The 20,875-nt window shown below is 35.9% G+C and overlaps 1 protein-coding gene across 2 annotated transcripts in view; it reads left to right on the plus strand.

The window, feature by feature from the left end:
• DNM3 (dynamin 3) overlaps positions 1–20,875 on the plus strand; it is a 544,460-nt gene that overhangs the window by 451,193 nt on the left and 72,392 nt on the right. For both annotated transcript variants that reach the window (XM_060009515.1, XM_060009525.1), the window contains exon 16: positions 17,102–17,213. In XM_060009515.1, coding sequence (XP_059865498.1) covers positions 17,102–17,213 — 112 coding nt within the window. The remainder of the gene's footprint in view (positions 1–17,101; positions 17,214–20,875) is intronic.

Consider the following 20,875-nt stretch of genomic DNA (forward strand, 5'->3'; position numbering starts at 1 on the left):
TACCACCTCTAGAAGTAATAAATTCCTTAAACAGAAGATGTAGTTCAACTCAAATGCTGTATAAGTAAGTCATTAGGGGAACATAGAGAAGAGGATAATTAATGCTACTTGGGGAAGATTCAGAGGAAGGAATATATGAGTTGAGGCTCTAAGGATGAGCGGAAGTTTGCCAGGTGGTAAAGAAGGTAGGAGGACATAGGCAGCATTGAATGAAAAGGCCTGAAGGATGAAAAGGCATGCCGTGGGACCCCTGGTCATAGAACCACCACCATCATCATCAACACATTCTGCATAAATATTGGATTGCAACAACTTTTTAAAATGCTATTGTATTATTGGCTAATTTGCCTGCTATTGGTTATGCCCAAGTAGACACATGACCTGTGGTTGCTTGGCTTGTCCTCCTATGGGAAATACTTAATGAGGCTATTAAGCTGTATTAAAATAAAATAAACAAATTTATATGGTACATAGCATCACAGCCACATGTAGTATGGTCATTATTTATTATCTTGAGACATCAGTCCCACATCTCCAGCTGCCTACTGGGCATTTTCACTCAGAAGGCCTACTTTCACTTCCCGTTTAACCCATCTGAAACCAAAACTATTAACCTCTCTTCAACGCTACCCCTCACTGTTGGAGTTTTAGGGGGCCAATAAATCACACTCTTTTCTCCCCTTCTCCAGTTCAGATTTGTTGTTGTTGTTGCTGTTTTTGGAAGCACAGGAAACAAACAGATAAGTCATGAAACAAATGGATCTAGATCTGTGGCCAAGTGTCTTGCTAATACTTCAGCCCCCAATAATCATAGACAAAGCTGAGCAACCACAGACCTCTCCCACAAAGCAGAACTCACCAGAGCATCTTGGAATGAGAGAGAAATGCATGTGTTCTATGGACACAGGCTTGCTCAATTTCTCTTTTATAACCCATCAATCAAATCTATCAGTCCTCCTCCTCTTTTGCAGGAGAAACAATGAAGTCTGGGGAAAAGGGGTCAGGAACAGAAGGTCTTTCAAGAAACCAGGTCTTTCCAGTTTCTACTAAGGAATCCAAACTTTCTATTTTTATTTAGATTACCTTCTTAAATTGTGTGACATCAGATTATTTTAGCATTTGGGTATGAGGAAGAATATTTAGATATAAAATATGCTATATTTTAAGAATTTCCACCACTTAAATTGTAATCTGCCTTCTTTATGACCTTTCTCTTCATAAATAAGACCCCACAGTTATAACCAAAATTCATGCTTTCAGCTCTTTTATTGTGTCAGTGATTAACACTGACATGGACTTGGCACCATGGCCGTTGGCAGCCAGAGAAAGTCAGGAGTGGTGGTGACTCAGCTGATTCTGCAGCTGCACTTACAGTAAATGTGTTTTGCAATGCTCTTATATTTAAAAATATTTTTTATAAAAATTAATTTTTTTCATTTAAAATTTTTATTTCTTCACCTTTTCTCTTCACTGGGTCAAGGAAAGGAAATACTAAAGACTGAATATCAAAATTGGTGATCTTTATCCTAATACAGTGGGGAGCCATTGATGGGGTTGCGTTTGGCTACAGAATGGAGAGCAGGAGAGAAGCAGGTCTAGGAGTTAGGAGTTTTGTGTAGCAATCCAGGTGAAAGATGATGGTGTCCTGGACTAGAATGGAGGCAGTGGAGATGAAATAAAGGAGATTCATTAGGGGGCTGTGTTGACAGACGGACTGATTGAAACTGAAGTGCGGGAAAAAGAGACATACAGAATGACACGTATCTAGCACAAGCAACTAGTTGGAAGGGGACACCATTTACTAATACGGGGAAGCTTTGGAGGAAGGGAAGATTTGAGAGTAAATCAAGATTTTGAAAGTGGAAATATCCAGAATTTAACTGTAGCTTGGAGGAGAAATCTGGGATTTGTGAGTGGTCAATTTATACATGGTACTGAATGCAAGTGATCTCTTTACAGTATTCCTCACAAAAACTTCTCTTAGGAAAAACCCTACATGGTAGTGGTGGCTGGATCTTTTTTTCTATTATTGAGGTATAATTGACATATAACTTTATATTAGTTTCAGGTGTGCAACATGATTCGATATCTGTTTATATTGTGAAACGGTCTCCACAAGTCTAGTTAACATCTGTCTCCACACATAGTTACAATTTTTTTTCTTGTGGTGAGAACTTTTAAGATTTACTCTCTTAGCAACTTTCACATATGCAATGCAGTATTATTAACTATGATCACCATGCTCTGATCACCATTACATCTCCATGATTTATTTCTTTTTTAACTGGAAGTTTGTATCTCTTGCCCACCACTCCATGCCCTGCTTTTGGCAACCAACAATCTGTTCTTTGTATCTATGAGCTCGGTTTTTTGTTTTATAAGATTTGACATATAAGAGAGATCATACAATATTTGTCTTTGTCTGTGAGACTTATTTTACCTAGCATTATACACACACACACACACACACACACACATAACATTTTCTTTACCACTCATCCTTTGATGGACACGTAGGTTGTTTCCATGTCTTTTGAGTTTAATGTCTTACTTTTCTTTGGATAAATACCCAGAAGTGAATTGCTAGATTGTACTGTAGTTCTATTTTTAATTTCTTGAGGAACCTCCATACTCTTCCATAGTGAGTGCTCCAATTTACATTCCCACCAACCGTGTACAAGAGTTCCCTTTTCTCTACATCCTTGCCAACATTTCTTTCTTGTCTTTTTGATAATAGCCATTCTGACAAGTGTGAGGTGATATCTCATGGTTTTGATGTGCATTTCTCTGATGATTAGTGATATTGAGCACTTTTTCATGTACCTGTTGGCCATCTGTATTTCTTCTTTGGAAAAATGTCTATTCTGCCCATTTTTAAAATCAGATTTTTTGTTGTTGTTGAGTTATGTGCATTCTTTTTATGTTTGAATATTAACCCTTTACCAGACATATGATTTGCAAATATATTCTCCTTTCATTTTGTTGATGGTTTGCCTTTTAATTTTGTTGATGGTTTCCTTTGCTGTGCAAAATCTTTTTAGTTTGATGTAGTTTTGTTGCCTTTGTATTTGGTGTCAAATCTAAAAAATCATCACCAAGACCCATGTTAAGGAGATCACTGCTTATGTTTTCTTCTAGGAGTTTTATGGTTTCAGGTTTAAATTGAAGTCGTTAATTCATTTTATATTTGTTTTTGTGTATGGTGTAAGATAGTGGTCCAGATTTATTCTTTTGCATGTGACTGTCTAGTTTCCTCAACACCATTTATTGAAGAGACTGTCTTTTCCCCAATGTATATTCTTGGCTCCTTTGTTGGAAATTAATTGACTATGTATATATGAGTTTATTTCTGGGCTCTCTATTCTGTTCTGTTGATCTATGTGACTGTTTTTATGTCAATGCTATACTGTTTTTGATTACTATAGCTTTGTACTATAGTCTGAAATCAGGGAGCGTGATGCCTCCAGCTTTGTTCTTCTTTCTCAAGATTGCTTTGACTATTCAAGGTCATACTTTTAAACATTTTATGACACTCAATTTCCTAACATATTTTTTAGGAGTTCTACATCTTTATTCATAGATGAGATTGGTTTATAGAGAAATATCCCAAAGTTTGGTCCTTAAAGTACACACTAGCCCTGTGAGAAGTTCAAGGAAAAAAGAATCTAGGGTCAAATAAATGGGGAATTCTGCTTAGCATGTTCTTTTCTTGGAGATTTACAGTGTGTATTGGCCTATTAATGTTTCTGAGATGCCCTGCATAAAAGAATCTTTCCCTTAAAATTTGGAAAGAAAGACCTATAAACTCTCTGAGATCAGAACTAATTTGAAGAAAAGTTTTGTTTTCCAGTTTATCCTGTGGATATTGGTCAGTTGGGATTTTATGGTTCTTTTTTCATAATTTCCTAGAAATTGTACCCATCATTGATACTTATAAATTTGCTATCATAAAAATATACTTAGCATCTCTTAAAATAATTTAATCTTCTCCCTGTTAAATCATGTCTCATTTCTGATTTTTATTATTTTTCTCATCTTTTATTTACTATATATTACAGAGCTGTTTCATTATTTGATTCATCAAAGAACAGACTCGTAAATTTATCAGTGATATTTCAGTTTTCCATAATTAGTTCCCAATTTATATATCCTGTATTTTACTCTGCTAAGTTTTATCATTTTCCAATTTGTTAAATGCTGACAATGTATTTTTGCTTCTTTTTTTAAAAATAATAAGATGTACGTGACTGTGATTTTGCCTCTGAATAGAATCCTGAGTTTCAATCTGGTGTGTGGTATTAGTTTGTCTATTTAGCAAATAGTGTGTAATTACACCTTTAAGTTGCTGTTTGACACAAAATTTGGTGAGGGTGGGGGGTTACTTTCAGTGGTTTTATGGTTCTTTTCTGCTTAACTTTTATCATAATTTCTAGTTTTATTGCACTGCTTCTTATTATTACAAGTACATGAAATCAGGAATATTCTCTGTAAGATATAAGAATAATTCATTGTCCTAGCTTATTAAATTCATATTGTTGAAATCACAGGTTTGGTTCTCAATTTATAATAATGTAACGTCTTGGTATCATTGATTCATTGTCAATAGTCTTTGAAGAATTTTGGATGCTGAGAAAAGACTGAAAGAGTAGTTAGTTAGCCGACAAATATTATTGAGCACCCAGCATATAATGTAAATGCTAGAAATACATTGATCAACATTTAGCATTCCATCAATGAACTTATGTTGCAGTTGGAAGAACATAAATGGAAAACGAGGTTGGAAAGGTAGATCATTCATGGCAAGAAGTTTGAATTTTTTTCCTGCTCATGGTGGGAAGTCACTGGAGGATTTTAAACAGGGTGGTGATATAATATATGATCACTGTGGCTTCTTTGTGGAGAGCGGATCAAGAGAGGTGTCAAGGAGGTGTTAGGAAGCTGTAACAATCAACCAGATGAGAGAAGATGGTGGCTTGGATGTGGGAGTCTGTAGTTCAGTGTAGAGGTCTGGAGTTATCTGCATTTAAATGGTATTTAAGGCCACCAGACAGAGATCACCTTGGAGAAAGCACAGACCATGGAAGGAGCTTGGGGCACTCCCGAATTTAAAAGTCTAACAAAGGAAGAGGAGACAGCAAAAGAGGTTAAGAAGCTGCAGTCAGTAGGGTAGAAGTGTGGAAAGCAGGAGAGTGTGATATTGCAAAAGTCTTGAGAAGACAGTGATTGAAGAGAGGGAGTGGTCAACAATGTCAGATGCTGCAGTGAAGGCAAGTCACAAGGAATTGAGCATTTTCTGTGGCAAAATGTAGATCACATAAACTTGATAAGAGCAGTATCTATAGAGTAGCAGGACCACAAATCTCACTGGGGTGGATTGACAAAAGAATGAGAGGAGAGAGAATGGAGAAAATGATTCAAGATAACTCAAGGAATTTCACTGTAAAAGCAAACAAAAATGAGGCAGTTCTTAGGGGGTGAAAGTGAAAGTATGTGTGTGTGTGTGCGTTGTGTGTGTATGTGTTTTAATATGGTTGCTTTTGAGGCATGCTAGTATGCCATATGAGTGATCCAATAGTAGAAAGGAAGAAATTGTTGACATGGAAGAGAAAAGAAATAATTGCAGGAAGTTCAGGAAGACATTAGAAGACATGGGACCCAGTGTATAAGTTGAGGGTTTGGTCTTCCATGGTACAAGAGGAAGGCAGAACTTGTGGTTGCTAATGCAGGTAGTCTGGTGGATTTGGTGGAAAGAAGATACAATTCTCATCAGATTGTATTTGTTTTTCCTGTGTAGTATGAAGCAGAATTATCTGTCAAGTGTGAGTGGCAGATGGTGTATTAGAGATTTAGGGGGAAAAAGGTATGAAGTAATCCTCTAGTACAGTGAGAAAGTATATTGATTGAAGACTTATAGTAGGGAAGTCTGGAAAAGTTAGGTGCCCATTTGATATTTGAAGTGAGTATTGTCATCACAGTTGCATAGTTTTTCTCTTGTATTCTTTAGCAACTTGGATATATGAGCTGAGTAAGAAAGTAATTCAGTTGGAGTTTTATTAGGTAAATAAAATGGTGAAGGAAAAGACAGGAAAGGGACTCAAAAGTTTGCAAGGTAGTAGTTATAGTGCTAAACTGAGTGTGCACAGAAGTGAAGACATAGCAGGGTGATGATGAGTGGGAATGTGGTAGGATCAGTGGATCAGCAAAAAAAAAGTCCACAAAGGAGGCTCTTGTCCAGATTTTCAAAAGGGAAAACAAAATGGAAATTTGATTGATGAGTTTATCATCAATGCCCTGCTATATACATCTATAATTAATTATGAAATTGATATTTATAATTATTTAGAAAGGATATCAGTGATTAATAGGAACTTTCTCTGAATCTTGAAAAACAAGTTGAACCAAACTGACTCCAAATTTTTAATAGAAGGAGTAGATATAATATACTTAGACCTTGATATAGTCTTCTGAAATATGTGTGAGGGGAAATAGACATAACTTGATAGTCCATTTATGATGGACTTATGATTAAATCTTAAGTCTTATTGTTGATAGCCAATGGGTACAAGTTAATGGAACCTGTGACTCTGGTATGGGATCCTTTGAGTTCTGTTTTAGGTCTATAATATGATTACCAATGACTCTGATAATGATATGGGAATGTTATGTAATAAATATGCAGATAATGCAAAACAGGAAGAATTGTGACTATATTGTGTGCCAGAATTTGGATTCAGAACATCTGAGCAAACTGGTAAATGGGCCAAAACTAACCAGATGAAATGTAATAATGCTAAGTATAAATTTTACTCATGTTTTAAAAAGTCTATATGCATTCAGTCCAAGAGAGGTCTGGTTTTATAGGACATCAAATGTAAGGGACCTAAATGCAGTGAAAGTAACGCATAATAATAATTTTTGTACTTTATATATTTTACTTGTACATTTAGCCGATGCTGGGCATGGTGTGAAATAAGCTCTTCATGCATATAACCTTATTTTATTATCATAGTAAGCCTGAGATAGATAATGCTATTATCCCCATTTTATAGATGACTAAACTGAAATTCAAAGAGGTTGCCTTCTCCAATGTCATATAAGATAATAAATGATAATAATAGCCGGGATTTCAATAGGTGTTTATGGTCTTTACTATATTCTACTGTGTTTTACTTAAATTTACATTAGTAAAAGTTTTCTGTCCAGAAAGCAGGCAAAAATTCTGCCAGACTTCTTCCTTACATATGAATAATATCGCATCTGGAGATTTGTGATCAGTTGCTGGCATCTCATTTTCAGAAAATCCATTTAAAATACAGCAAATTCACAAGAATGCAAGAAGGATGCAGTGTTATCTAGAAACCTCTTCATATGAGAAACATTTGGAAAAGTTGGCAAAAGTGTTAGCTTGGGGACTAGAAGACTTGTGGGACACGTAATATCTGGTCTCAGATGTTTGAAGAACTGTCATAGGCAAAGAAATTAAACCTCACATTTTTAACACCCAAAGACATTCTTATGATGTGAATGAAAGTTATGTATATAATCAAAACATGGGCTCATCATGTGGTCATGTTCTCTACAGTGTAACACTTAAAAGCCTTTTACTTATGGGGTAAAATTTCTTATGGTCATTTTTAATACTGAGATGAATTTTATTTTTTCAAACTGCAAAACATATAGTTCAGCTTGATTTCATAGTGAAATCATTCAGAAGCCCATATCTGTGTGATTGCAGCTGAAATAGACTAAACAACAACAAAAAATGCAGTCAGTACAAATTGCTGTGGGTTATCTATATAGCTACGGCATGTGGTGAGAACCTGGAAGCTGCATCCACAGAATTTATGAGACTTCCAGTAAATCAGCTCAGTTTAGTGTTTTAGACCTGTATCCAACTCTCCTTGGATGTCTAGACACAGCCTAAGACGAGGCTTCAAAAATGGGTAAAAATGAAGCAGCCAAAGCCACCAGAAGCCTTTGACCCTCTTCTAATGTTTCAACCAGATAATTATTTTCCCTCTCAAGAATTTGGCTATCCTTTGAGGGAAAAAAATCAAGATTTTCCATTTGAAGAGCCCCTGAAAGAAAATACTCTGGAGAAAGGTCAGTAAGAGTGGGCCAAAGCTGAATTCTTCAGATCTGCTTAGAGAGTGTGGAAAGTCTGTACCCTCTACTTTTTGTGCTTTCCAGCTGGCCAAGAGCTCCCATGGCATTTGTCCAGCTTTGCCCTCCCCATACCTTTACATCTTAAAGAAACTCATACTGTGTAGTGGAAATGCCTCAGATGGAAACCTACGTGGTAGTTAAAAGCTATTGTAGAGAGGTAATTAGAAAATTAAAAACTGATGAATTTTGATTCCGTCAAGATAATCCATTACCCTTTCTGCTCTGTAGCAAAGATATGACCTTTCAAATTTTCCAACAATAAACTCTCATACTAGGAAAATGTATTTCCTTTAAATATGTCCCACTTTAATTAAAATTACTCATTCTACTTATTATGGTTTGTCTCTTCAAACTTTTTAAATCTTAGGTTTTCTGTAGAAAGTTAAGGGTCCAGTCAAAAATGAAAAAGGTGGTTTTAAAAATAAGCACAGTCCAAGTTCATTCCATAGTTCATTTATTCATTGATTCCTTTGTTCATTCATTCAACTCATATTTGCTTTACAGAGGCTATATGCCAAGGAACGTGGTAGGCCCAGGTTGTGCCGTTAATTAGCTATGTGATTTGGGGAAAGTCACCTAATCTCTCTGAATCTCAGCTTCCTCAACTGTAAAACAACTCTATAACCAACTTTGCAGGGTTGCTATGAAGGTTAAATAAGATGACCTCTTATAAGATGGTGAAAAATTAGAAGCTTCTCTTTTGCCCTTCTCCATCCATTGCTTTATCCAAAAACTCATATACAACAGAGATGGAAAGTCTCAAAAGCACTGGGAAGTGGAAATGTCAGTCAACTATTTGCAAGACTCACAGAGTGAACTAGATTGAAATCCTTTGAGTGACCATTGCATGCATTACCCTGAATAAGAAAAACTGGGCTAAACAGTAAAAAAAAATAAGAAATTTCTTCACTTACTCACTGAATCAATGTGAGAAATGTAGAGACTGCCCCAACCAGAAATTTAGATAGCTAACTCTAGTTTGAGCCAGCTCAAAAAATGAATCCAAGTAAGAATTTACAAATTGAGAAGTCCAGGTAGAAAATGCCTGATGATAAATCTTTATTAAAGTTAAACATGTAGAGTTCCATCTAAATAATTGCTTAAGTGTAACAAAATTGAATACAAAAGTAAAAAGAGAAAAAAAGGAGCCTCAAAGAAATGTGAAAACAATAATTCAGAAATAATATTCTAGGTTAATATTTCTAGACAGATTTGCAAATGTCATGAGATAATGTGAAAAGTAAAAGCTTCTAAATCCCCCAAGAAGCCAAAACTTATTATTTTATTCCTAAAGTTTATATACAGGAATTTTATATACAAAAATGAATTCAAGAATAATTTGGAAAACTTTAAGATGGTCATTTACCTGTAGAACTGAAAACCACTAAAATAATATAGAAACCAAAAAGGCGAGAAATAAACATGATTAAAACTTTCCTAATTGTAGGAGGTGATTTTCAAATTGGGATGAAAATTAAAGCCTACTTTACAGTTAGCATTTATAAAAGATATTTCTTTTTAAAAACTAAAACAAATGGATAAAAGCAAAAGAGTAAAAGAGGCAAAGATATGTCAGGCAAAAGCAAATAAAAAATGAGAAATTATTATAATAATATACAAAAAGTATGTAATGAAATCAGAACAAAGAACATCATTTCCATAAATATATAAAAATGCTCATCCTCCTTTGCAAAAATATTAAAGCTTTGATGGAGAATCATTTTTTTAATTTATTTATTTTACTTATTAATTTTTGGCTGCATTGGGTCTTTGTTGCTGCGCGCGGGCTTTCTCTAGTTGTGGTGAGCAGGGGCTACTCGTCATTGCAGTGTGCAGGTTTCTCATTGCGATGGCTTCCCTTGTTGCGGAGCATGGGCTCTAGGTGCGTGGGCTTCAGTAGTTGCAGCACATGGGCTCAGTAGCTGTGGCGCATGGGCTTAGTTGCTCCTCAGCATGTGGGATCTTCCCGGACCAGGGTTCGAACCTGTGTCCCCTGCATTGGCAGGCAGACTCGTAACCACTGCGCCACCAGAGAAACCCCGAGAATCATTTAAATTATAAAATTTGCAAAGGTGTTTTAAAGATGATAGTCATTATTTTTATTTATTTATTTTTTTTGGCGGTACGCGGGCCTCTCACTGCTGTGGCCTCTCCCGTTGCGGAGTACAGGCTCCGGACTCGCAGGTTCAGCGGCCATGGCTCACGGGCCTAGCCGCTCCGTGGCACGTGGGATCTTCCCAGACCGGGGCACGAACCCGTGTTCCCTGCATTGGTAGGCGGATTCTCAACCACTGCGCCACCAGGGAAGCCCGATTGTCATTATTTTTAAGGGTGTGATGGTACTCATTATTCAATAAGTATTTATTGAATACCTACTAGTGCTACTCACTTAGTAAGACCTAGCAGTATAGTGTAATCAAATTAACACATCCAAATATGCCTTCCCATTTATGAAGATCTTATAATTTTCTTAATTTAAAATAATTTATTTTTATGTGTTTTATAGCCTTTCTCCTAGCGTGAATGGAGTATTTCTTCCATTTCAAAGTTATTGGGAGTATTGAGGAAAGTCATTGATTTGTATTTTTTTAACATCTTTATTGGAGTATAATTGCTTTACAATGGTGTGTTAGTTTCTGCTGTATAACAAAGTGAATCAGCTGTACATATACATACATCCCCATATCTTCTCCGTCTTGCATCTGCCTCCCACCCTCCCTATCCCACCCTTCTAGGTGGTCACAAAGCACAGAGCTGGTCTCCCTGTGCTATGTGGCTGCTTCCCACTAGCTATCTATTTCACATTTGGTAGTGTATATATGTCCATGCCACTCTCTCACTTCTGCCCAGCTTACACTCCCCCCTCCCTGTGTCCTCAAGTCCATTCTCTACATCTGTGTCTTTATTCCTGTCCTGCCCCTACGTTCTTCAGAACCATTTTTTTTTTTAGATTCCATATATATATGTTAGCATACGGTATTTCTTTTACTCTTTCTGACTTACTTCACTCTGTATGACAGTCTCTAGGTCCATCCACCTCACTAAAAATAACTCAATTTCGTTTCTTTTTATGGCTAATATTCCATTGTATATATGTGCCACATCTTCTTTATCCATTCATCTGTTGAAGGACACTTAGGTTGCTTCCATGTCCTGGCTATTGTAAATAGAGCTGCAATGAACATTGTGGTACACGACTCTTTGAATTATGGTTTTCTCAGGGTATGTGCCCAGTGGTGGGATTGCTGGATCATATGGTAGTTCTATTTTTAGTTTTTTAAGGAACCTCTATACTGTTCTCCATAGTGGCTGTATCAATTTACATTCCCACCAACAGTGCAAAAGAGTTCCCTTTTCTCCAGACCCTCTCCAGCATTTATTGTTAGTAGATTTTTTTGATGATGGCCATTCTGACCTCTGAAGCCCTTCAAGCCTCAGCTCCCAGCCCCCGGCCCGTCCCGGCTGGTGAGCAGACAAGCCTCTCGGTCTGGTGAGTGCTGGTCGGCACCGCTCCTCTGTGCTGGAATCTCTCCACTTTGCCCCCCGCACTCCTGTTGCTGCACTCTCCTCCGTGGCTCCCGGCCGAAGCTTCCCGCTCCGCCACCCGCAGTCTCCACCCGCGAAGGGTCCTCCTAGTGTGTGGAAACCTTTACTCCTTCATGGCTCCCTCCCTGTGGTGCAGGTCCTGTCCCTATTCTTTTGTCTCTGTTGTTTCTTTTTTCTTTTGCCCTACCCAGGTACGTGGGGAGTTTCTTGCCTTTTGGGAGGTCTGAGGTCTTCTGCCAACATTCAGTAGGTGTTCTGTAGGAGTTGTTCCACATGTAGATGTATTTCTGATGTATTTGTGGGGAGGAAGGTGATCTCCATGGCTTACTCCTCCGCCATCTTCAAGGTCCCGCCATGATTTTTGTATATTTGTCTTGCAGTCATTGTTAGTCTTTTAAGCAAGTATCTTAATACTAGCAGTGTTTTGTAAAAGCAACTTGGGTTTTCCAACTCTTTCTGAGTTAATTTTGTTGATATTTTTTAAGGATATTATTAATTACCTCTAGGTTCTTAGTTTTGGCATAAGATTGCATAAAGTATTTGATTGTAATTTTCTCAATCTCCTATATATTTGTGGGTATGTATTCTATCCTTTCTCATTTGTGATCTTGTATACTTTTGTTTTCTCCCCTAATTAGGATTATAAATTTATTATCTATTACTAAAGGGAAAATACTCATGGATGTCTTTATCCTTTATGCTATCTTAATATTTCCTATTTCATTAGTTTTGGTTTAATCTATGTTAATTTCCTTTCTTGGCTTATTTTTTTTTATCCTAATTTAACACTTTCTATAGATGAATATTAACTTTTAAAATTTTTTCTCTAAATGATGAACATATTTAAAGCCATAAGTTTTCCTATAGCCTTTGCTGTGCTCCACTGGTTGGATATGATGTGTTTATATATTTTTTATTGCTTTCTAAATAATTTACAATTTTGTTTTGGTTTCTTCTGTAATACAAGAATTATCGAGGAGTGTGCTTGCTTTTTATTTTCTTTTTGAGTCTTTTTCTTAGAAATTCATTTTTTCTTTTTTTTTTGTTTTGTGACCAAAGAATGGGATTCATAAAATCTCTCTTTTTTTAATTTCTTAAAACTCATATTATGTGTGTGTGCAGATCCAAGTATATGACAGATTTTTGTAAATGGTTTGTTGATCGTGAAAACATCTTTATCTTCTATTTAAGCGATAAAGGAACCTATTAAATTTACTTCATCTGTTGTACTATTTATTTTTTTATGTGCTTACTTATTTTTTGTCCACTATATCTAATTTGAAAAATGCCATATTAAAACTTTCCATATTTATATTTTAATTAATTATATGCAATAGTTATGTCAAGTTTATCCTACATTTTTAAGTAACATTTGCTTCATTTATTTGTCTATTATATTATTTGGTGCAAACAGGTTTATAAGTATTTTCCAGTCTTCATAAATTGTACTTTATATCATTATATAATATTTCTATTTGTTCTATTTAGTGCTTTTAAATTGTTTATCCTGTTCAGTACTTTTAAATTCTATCTTGCCTATATTAATATTGCCATTCATGAATTTTTATTTCTTTGTTTTGTGTTTGTCTGATATATCTTTACCTGTTCCTTTAGTTTTGCAAATAACATATAATTGGGTTTTATTTTTTTAACCTAAATTAACTGTTTAACTGAGAGAATTCAGTTCACTTTTATTAATTTAATAATTAATATACTTGATTTTATTCCTATCGTTAAAATTTCCTATTTTGTTGTTTCTTTTCTTAATTTTTTGTTGATTTGATCAAGAGGCTATTAATTTTCTTTATTTTTTCTTTTTTAATTTGGGAGTTCTGTACTTTTTATTTTATTAATATTTACACTCACCAGTATATAACCCTATTATTCCATGAGGCAAATTATCAAATATTTCTCTCCCAAGACACTTTCTTCTCCTACTTCTCTCCTTGCCCACTTCTTCCAACAATATGAGAACTCTGGGATCCCTTTGCTTCCCTACTCTTCACTCCTATACCCATCAGAGGAGAACTTGTGAGCATCTTTTTTTCCTTCCACCCTCCCCTGAGTTTTAGACTATTTGAATTTCTGTTGCAATGTGTCTCTTCTTCTTTAAGACTTCTTATTTAGTCCTTATATTGCAATTCTTAGATGATCTATCATTATTTATTTTGATTTGACTCTATGGATATGGCAAATTTTGTTGCTTACCACTGTTTTCTCTTCTCTTAGTTTTTCTTCACCCTTGAACACTCTCTGCAGGTACATTCAGTGTTGTTGTAATCCTAATACTGCCTTAGCATCTCCCTCAGATTGGGTATATGGTGATAACCTGGCTGGATGTGGGACTCTGAGTCTGAAGTCCTCTTAAGAATTCATGAATACTATTTCATTGCCTTCTACCTTTTGAATGTTCTGTCCAGTGCCAGTCTAATTCTTTTTCCTTTGTAAGCAACTTTCTCTTTCTTTACAGACGACTTTTCTTTATCTCAGAGCTCAAGATTTATACTAGCAGGTGTGTATGTGGTAATTTTTCTCATCAATTCTATCTGAAACAGCACTTTAATGTAAAGATTTGGATCTTTCTAAAAATCAGGATACGTTTCTTTTTTTCTTTTCTTTTTTTGCGGTACGCGGGCCTCTCACTGTTGTGTCCTCTCCCATTGCGGAGCACAGGCTCCGGACATGCAGGCTCAGCGGCCATGGCTCATGGGCCCAGCGGCTCCGCGGCATGTGGGATCTTCCCGGACCGGGGCACGAACCCGTCCGTGTCCCCTGCATCGGTAGGCAGACTTTGTCAACCACTGCGCCACCAGGGAAGCCCACGTTTCTTTTTAAAACAATAGGTTTTTTTCATAATTATTTTTCTCCTCCCATCTTCCTCCCAGTTCCATTTTCTGGAACTCCTATTATTTACAGGTTAGATGTTCTGGGTCTTTCCTCCACACTTCTCTCTTTATATTTTTCTAATTCTCCTACTGGATCTTAACATCTACTAATTCTAATCTCAAGATTGATCATCCTTTCCTTCAACTTATCTACTCAATATATTAACTTAAAAATCTTATTTTTCTTAGTTCTATAAGTCTTTTTTAATGCCCTTTTGTACCTCTTCAAATACTTATTATTCTTTTGCTACCCCCAACCTTTCTCTTTTGTTGATAGACTGTTCTGATTGCCTTCTTTATTCTTTGTCTCTCTGGCTGTTAGACCTCTTTGGGTGTCCTTTTATTTTCCTTTGTTCATTGTGGCACACGTGCAACTGCTGGGTACTTTAAGTGGACTGGTCCCGTGAGTGTGGGAAGGCACAGGAGTTAACTGTGCAATGAGGGAAGGACAGATAGCTGCAGACAGAGAGAGCAGTATATTCAAAGACTTCGGGAGTAAGCATGGCATATATGAAGAAGTAAAAGGCCAGTGTGGCTTAAAAATCAAGGGAGGGCTTCCTTGGTGGCGCAGTGGTTGAGAGTCCGTCTGCCGATGCAGAGGACGTGGGTTCGTGCCCCGGTCTAGGAAGATCCCACATGCCGCGGAGCCGCTGGGCCCGTGACCCATGGCCGCTGAGCCTGCGCGTCCGGAGCCTGTGCTCCGCAACGAGAGAGGCCACAGCAGTGAGAGGCCCGCGTACCGCAAAAAAAAAAAAAAAAAAAAAATCAAGGGAGAACAGAGTATGAAAAGAAGCTCGAGAGTAAGGTAATGTTGGGCCAGACTGTGCAGGACTTTGTAGGCCATCATAGTGAGTGTGGTCTTTTCCTAAAAGCATGTAGTATTGCAGTGTTTTATACCAGGGGTTTTAACTGGTATAACCAGGTATATTTATGTGAATATCTGATTCACATTTTCAGAAGATAATAAGGATTAGAGAGCAAATTTAAAGTGGTTGTGTGATGCTGCAAGACTAAAGAGATGTTGTAATAACCCAAAAGAGAGATGATAATAACATGATGGTCAATATACAGGAAGTACACTTTTAAGTGGTAAAATGTAAGGAGGTAAAATGTAAGTGGTAAAATGTAAGCTGGCATGTCTAAGATACCTCCAAAGTATCTGCATTACACTGATGCTGCATGAAATGGGAACATCAAGTTGGAAATCACCAATTCAGTCATCCATGTCACAGTGCCTTTGAGATACTCAAGTGGAGAAGTCAATAAGCAGTATGAATCGGGCAGGTCTGGACAGGGGATGTAAATATGTAAGCCATCTGAGTTAGGTGTAAATTGAAACTCTCAGCCATGAATGAGAATACCTTGGAAGAGATAAAGAAGAGAAAAAGATTGTTAATCTTGTACACTGCTAGTATCTGTCTAAATTGGATTATCTTTTCTGGAAAGATGATTGGAACGTGTATCATTGTCTTCAAAAATGATTATAACTTTGATTCTGTCACTCTATCTGTAAGAATCTATCCTCAGAAAATAATAGTAGTAAATTAAAGTAGAAAGACAAAGACTTATGGATAAAAATATTTATTTGAGCTTTATTTATGATTGCAAATAAAGTAAATTACTTATCTAATATTAGGAGGTCAAGTAAATTATCATACATTTATATTAATGAATATTATAACATTATAATTTGATGTTTATGAAGATGTAATAGCGTAAGTGTATGACCATGATACAATAGTAAGTGAAAAGGACACAAAATAGAGAGAGACAGAGTGAGAAAGAGAGAGAAACTCAACTGTGAAAAAATGCATAGAACAAAGGAATATAAAGAAATAGGTTTATCTGTAAATAGTAGAAAATGGTTGATTGTATCCATTTTTATACTTTTATCTAGTTTCTAAATTATTCTAAATGGGCATTATTACATCTTGTGTATTATTTTATTATTAGGAAAGGAAATATAAAATTATAGTATTGTCCAGTTGTCAATATGCACTTCATAGGCACTTTACTCTGTTAAATATTAATGTTCTTTCCTTTTCAAATATTGATGAGCATTTGTGATTTGAATCCAGCATAATATTTTAGTTTTTTGAGATTATTGCCATAATTTTAAAGTTTTATGAGCCATTTAGATTTGTAAATTAGTTTCAAAAATTGATCTGATTACTAGACAATAGCAAATCCATTCCCCTCAGAACAACTCCCTGTCAGTTGGCACTCAGTGTGTGATACTGAGAATCTTTGTTATTTCCTTCCCTTCTTATTGCTTAGCAGTACAGATAACTCTAAATTCTTTAATGGGAGGGTTTTTTAATTGTATAATACATACATATAGGAATTTGCTAATTATTTGAAATGCAATAGATTGTTTTTGTTTTTCTTCAGTGACTGTCAGAGAACCCTTCATTTGGACTGTCATTTGTATCATCATCTGCAGGGATATGAAATCATTTTGAATTTGGTTCAAAACTAAAAGCATGATTTTTTTTTGACTCCAGGAATGTATACAAAGACTATCGCTTTCTCGAGCTGGCATGTGATTCACAGGAGGATGTAGACAGCTGGAAGGCATCTCTACTAAGAGCTGGGGTTTATCCAGATAAATCTTTAGTAAGTTGGATATATCTCTTATTTTAAAATTATTAACCATGTTTAAGAAAGCATAATTCTACATACTATATGCTGGAAAAGCTAATTCTTGTCTGACTTAATTAATTTGCCATAGTTTTAACTGCTACTTTGCTTATATTTTTTTTTATCCATTAGATTTCTATTATAAGAAGTTTATCAGTATATTTTTAAAGAAAATGCCCAACTTTGCCATGAAACATAATATATGTAATCTCAAAGCAAGAGAGTTTCTTATGCTGTTGTACAGTATACTATTCTATAGTATTCATATAAGCAGTTTATAACATTCTTCATATAGTCATAGTATATATATCATCAATCAGAACACTATTTCATATTCTTTAAAATGTACTTATTTTTATAAAAATCTACCTCCTTTCATTATGTCTGTGGTACCTATATCCAAAATTAAACTCTGGTTAATGTCATTGTGAGTATAAAAGAACAAAAAAATATTACCATTGCTATATTAATAAAGATAAGTTATTCCCACTTATCTTTATTAATATACTTCAAGGGTCTTAGAGACAGTTCTCTCATTCAAGTTAATAAACAGACCTTCTATTTGTGTTCTTTGGAAAATGTAATATTACACAGACTAGTCTGGATTTAAACTTCAGAATTCCCACCCAGCATATGTACACACACCATTAAACAGACTCTTCAGATGAGTGGCTCTTACTGCTTACTTGCTACCCCTGAGAATTGTACTATCCAGGTTCCCCCCCAGAAGTTAAGCAATGAGACTGAGCTTTAAGGATTTACTCCAGCTTGACCTTTGTGGTGCTTAGATTGGCTGTAGATTAGTTTATAGGACTGACCATGTATAAGTTGGGTTATTTCTAGGCCCCAAATAGGGATAGAGTCTTCTCAAGGGAAAGTCTGAGATGTGAGTACATTGTGGGACAATTGAAGCATCTTGGGGTGGATTTCAGACCTGACCATATCCCTGAGGTTACACTGGAATTTAACGAAGTTCCAAAGTTCCAGGGGTAAAGGATAGAGGATTTGTGCCAAAACATTCTCCTTGTTGCTGTTATTTTAGTTCTCACGTAGACCTCTTAACCCTATCTCAACCTCCACTTGTCTGGTTAACACCTAAAACAGTGAACCCCCATGACACACCCTGTGCCTTCCAAATGAGGTGAAACCAGACTCTTTCCAGGTGCTATGCAGTACAGAGGTATCTTCTGTACCACTTCTATTTTTGTTGTTAATTCTAATCATTACTTATTACTCTTTCCTATCCATTGACGGTAGTGTGTTTAATTTCTATATTAAACGTTCTGTATTAAAAATGCACATATACTTAATGTTTTATTCATTCATTCCACAAAAGCCTGTTGAGCACGTGGTTTTTGCCAGCTACCTTTCCAGGCACTAGTGATGCAGAGGTGAACGGTGAGGCCCTGCCCCACCAAGGAACAGACGTTAAATAATTGAATGGATACGGTATAATTGTAGAGTGTGATTGTTAGAGTGATAAGTTCTATAAAAAATTAAATTAAAGGGACAGATAGTGAGAATGAGGGGCAAGTGAGCTTTATTTTAGTAAGGTGATTAGGGAAGGCTCCTTTGAAGAGTTGACATTTGAGTAGACTCCTGAAAGAAGCGGGGGATAAATACTATGAACGTCTGATGGAGAGTGTTCATGGCAGAGGGCTAGCAAGTACAAAGCCAGCTCAGTGTCTTAGAAGAGCAGCAAAAAAAGTCAGAGTGTCTAGACACAATGAAGGAGAACAAAAGTAGTTGATGATTTCCAAAAGTGGTCAATAGCCAGATTATGTAGGCCTTGAAGGAGGTGGCCAGCATTTGAGTTTTATTCTGGGTGAGATGGGAAGCCATTGGAGGGTTTCAAGCCAGTTAGTGACATGACAAGGTTTATGTTTTTAAAAGATTGTTATGGCTGGATTGTTACGAGAACCAGCACAGCCTGTGGGGTAAATCACAGGCATTAGCATCAAACTACATAGACTGGAATTCCTGAGGCTCACATACAAGCTGTGAGATCTTGGGAAGGTTTCCTAGCCCTTTTATCTTTCAAGATTCCCACATCTAAAATGGAGATAACAAGAGTCTGCTATAGCGTGGTTGACAGGATTAAATGAGATAATGCAGGGAAAGCACTGGACAGGTTAAACACAAGTAAGCACTCTATTTTTATTTATAATGATGACGATGAGAATAATAATTATTTTCATCACAGACTACTTACTTAAGCAAGTAGAAGAGAGTTAAAACATTGTGGATATTTATAATACAGCCAAATGAGATTGTAAATACTTTATGATATTTTTTGTCTTCCAAATACGTTTGGTTATATAAAATGTCAGTGTGTTTGTGTGTGTGTGTGTGTGTGTGTGTGTGTGTGTCTTCCTTCCAAGGAACTGTAATGTTTGTGAAAATGTTTTCTTACATCATAATTTTGTCAACTAAACTTATTTTAAATGCACTACACAAGTTTGCTATTTTAAAAAAAATTATGTAATGCATCTCTTGTGAGCAAAAAACTGTCTTGGAAAAGCAAAATTACCCATCCCTCTGTGAACTCTTTTTATAAATCTGAATTTTCATGTATCCATAGCTCTACACAAAAGACGATGCTCAATGAGATATTTGCTATTTATTTTTATTAGGCTGCTCAATTTGAAGCAAATCTAGAGTTGTCCTACACAAACTGTTTTGATTCTTTTCACATCATTTTTATTTGCTTATTAACATACATTTTGTACAATTGCTTGGAAAATTGAGACAAAGGGGCTTTTTACTACATGCCAAAGACATGACAGGAAATTAAACTTGGCAGTGTGCCATGAGCATCGCTTTTCTCAGTTTTCATCATAAACAATATTTGCATTTCTTATGCACCATGTAGTTCTGCAGGTTATATTACACTATTGCTTGACTTTCAGATGTTTAAATGGAAGCTAACTACTGAAAGCAATCTAAGTAGAATGCTTATCTAAACATTGCATTTCGTGAACACTCTTAGGTTTGGGGGAAGCGATACTTTTAGGTAGAGTTATTCCTAATTTAGAAAGATTTGATGAAGAAGTCAGAGTAACCTAATAATAGATGTCTCTTTCCAAGTAAATTTTTAGGACTTCTGGTGTTTTTGTTTTTGTATCAATAAACCATTGAGTCAACAGCAAATCAGTCAATCCCTACCCTAATAATGAAACATTTATGTGTCATACATGGATATGAGTCTAGATAAAGTTCTGCTTTCTACATGAAACATCTCTATTTTAACTCTACATGAGACATCTCTATTTTAACTGGGAAAAATTCTACATAGGTCATTTTTCTAAATTGTGTAAGTTTGGCTTCAGTTAGGTAAATAGCTATAACCCAAATTTGAATGAATTGACATTTTGGATAATTTTTTTGTCCAAACTAAGGTTGCATACTTTTTTATAACATGTTTATCCTCATCATATCTTTTTCTATCGTGTCCACGTGGTGGAATGTTTTTATGTCACTCATATCACAGTGTTCTGCTACCTTGTTCCTTCTGTCTCTTAGGTCATTTCTCTTGGAGTTTTCTACTTTTTTCTACTTTTTCTTCTTTCTTTCCTTCCCTTCCACCGTCTTCTCCCACCTCCTTCCTTACCTTCATCTATCACTATTATGATGGACTC

Source organism: Delphinus delphis, chromosome 1 (genome assembly GCF_949987515.2).
Source record: "Delphinus delphis chromosome 1, mDelDel1.2, whole genome shotgun sequence".
Lineage (NCBI taxonomy): Eukaryota > Metazoa > Chordata > Mammalia > Artiodactyla > Delphinidae > Delphinus > Delphinus delphis.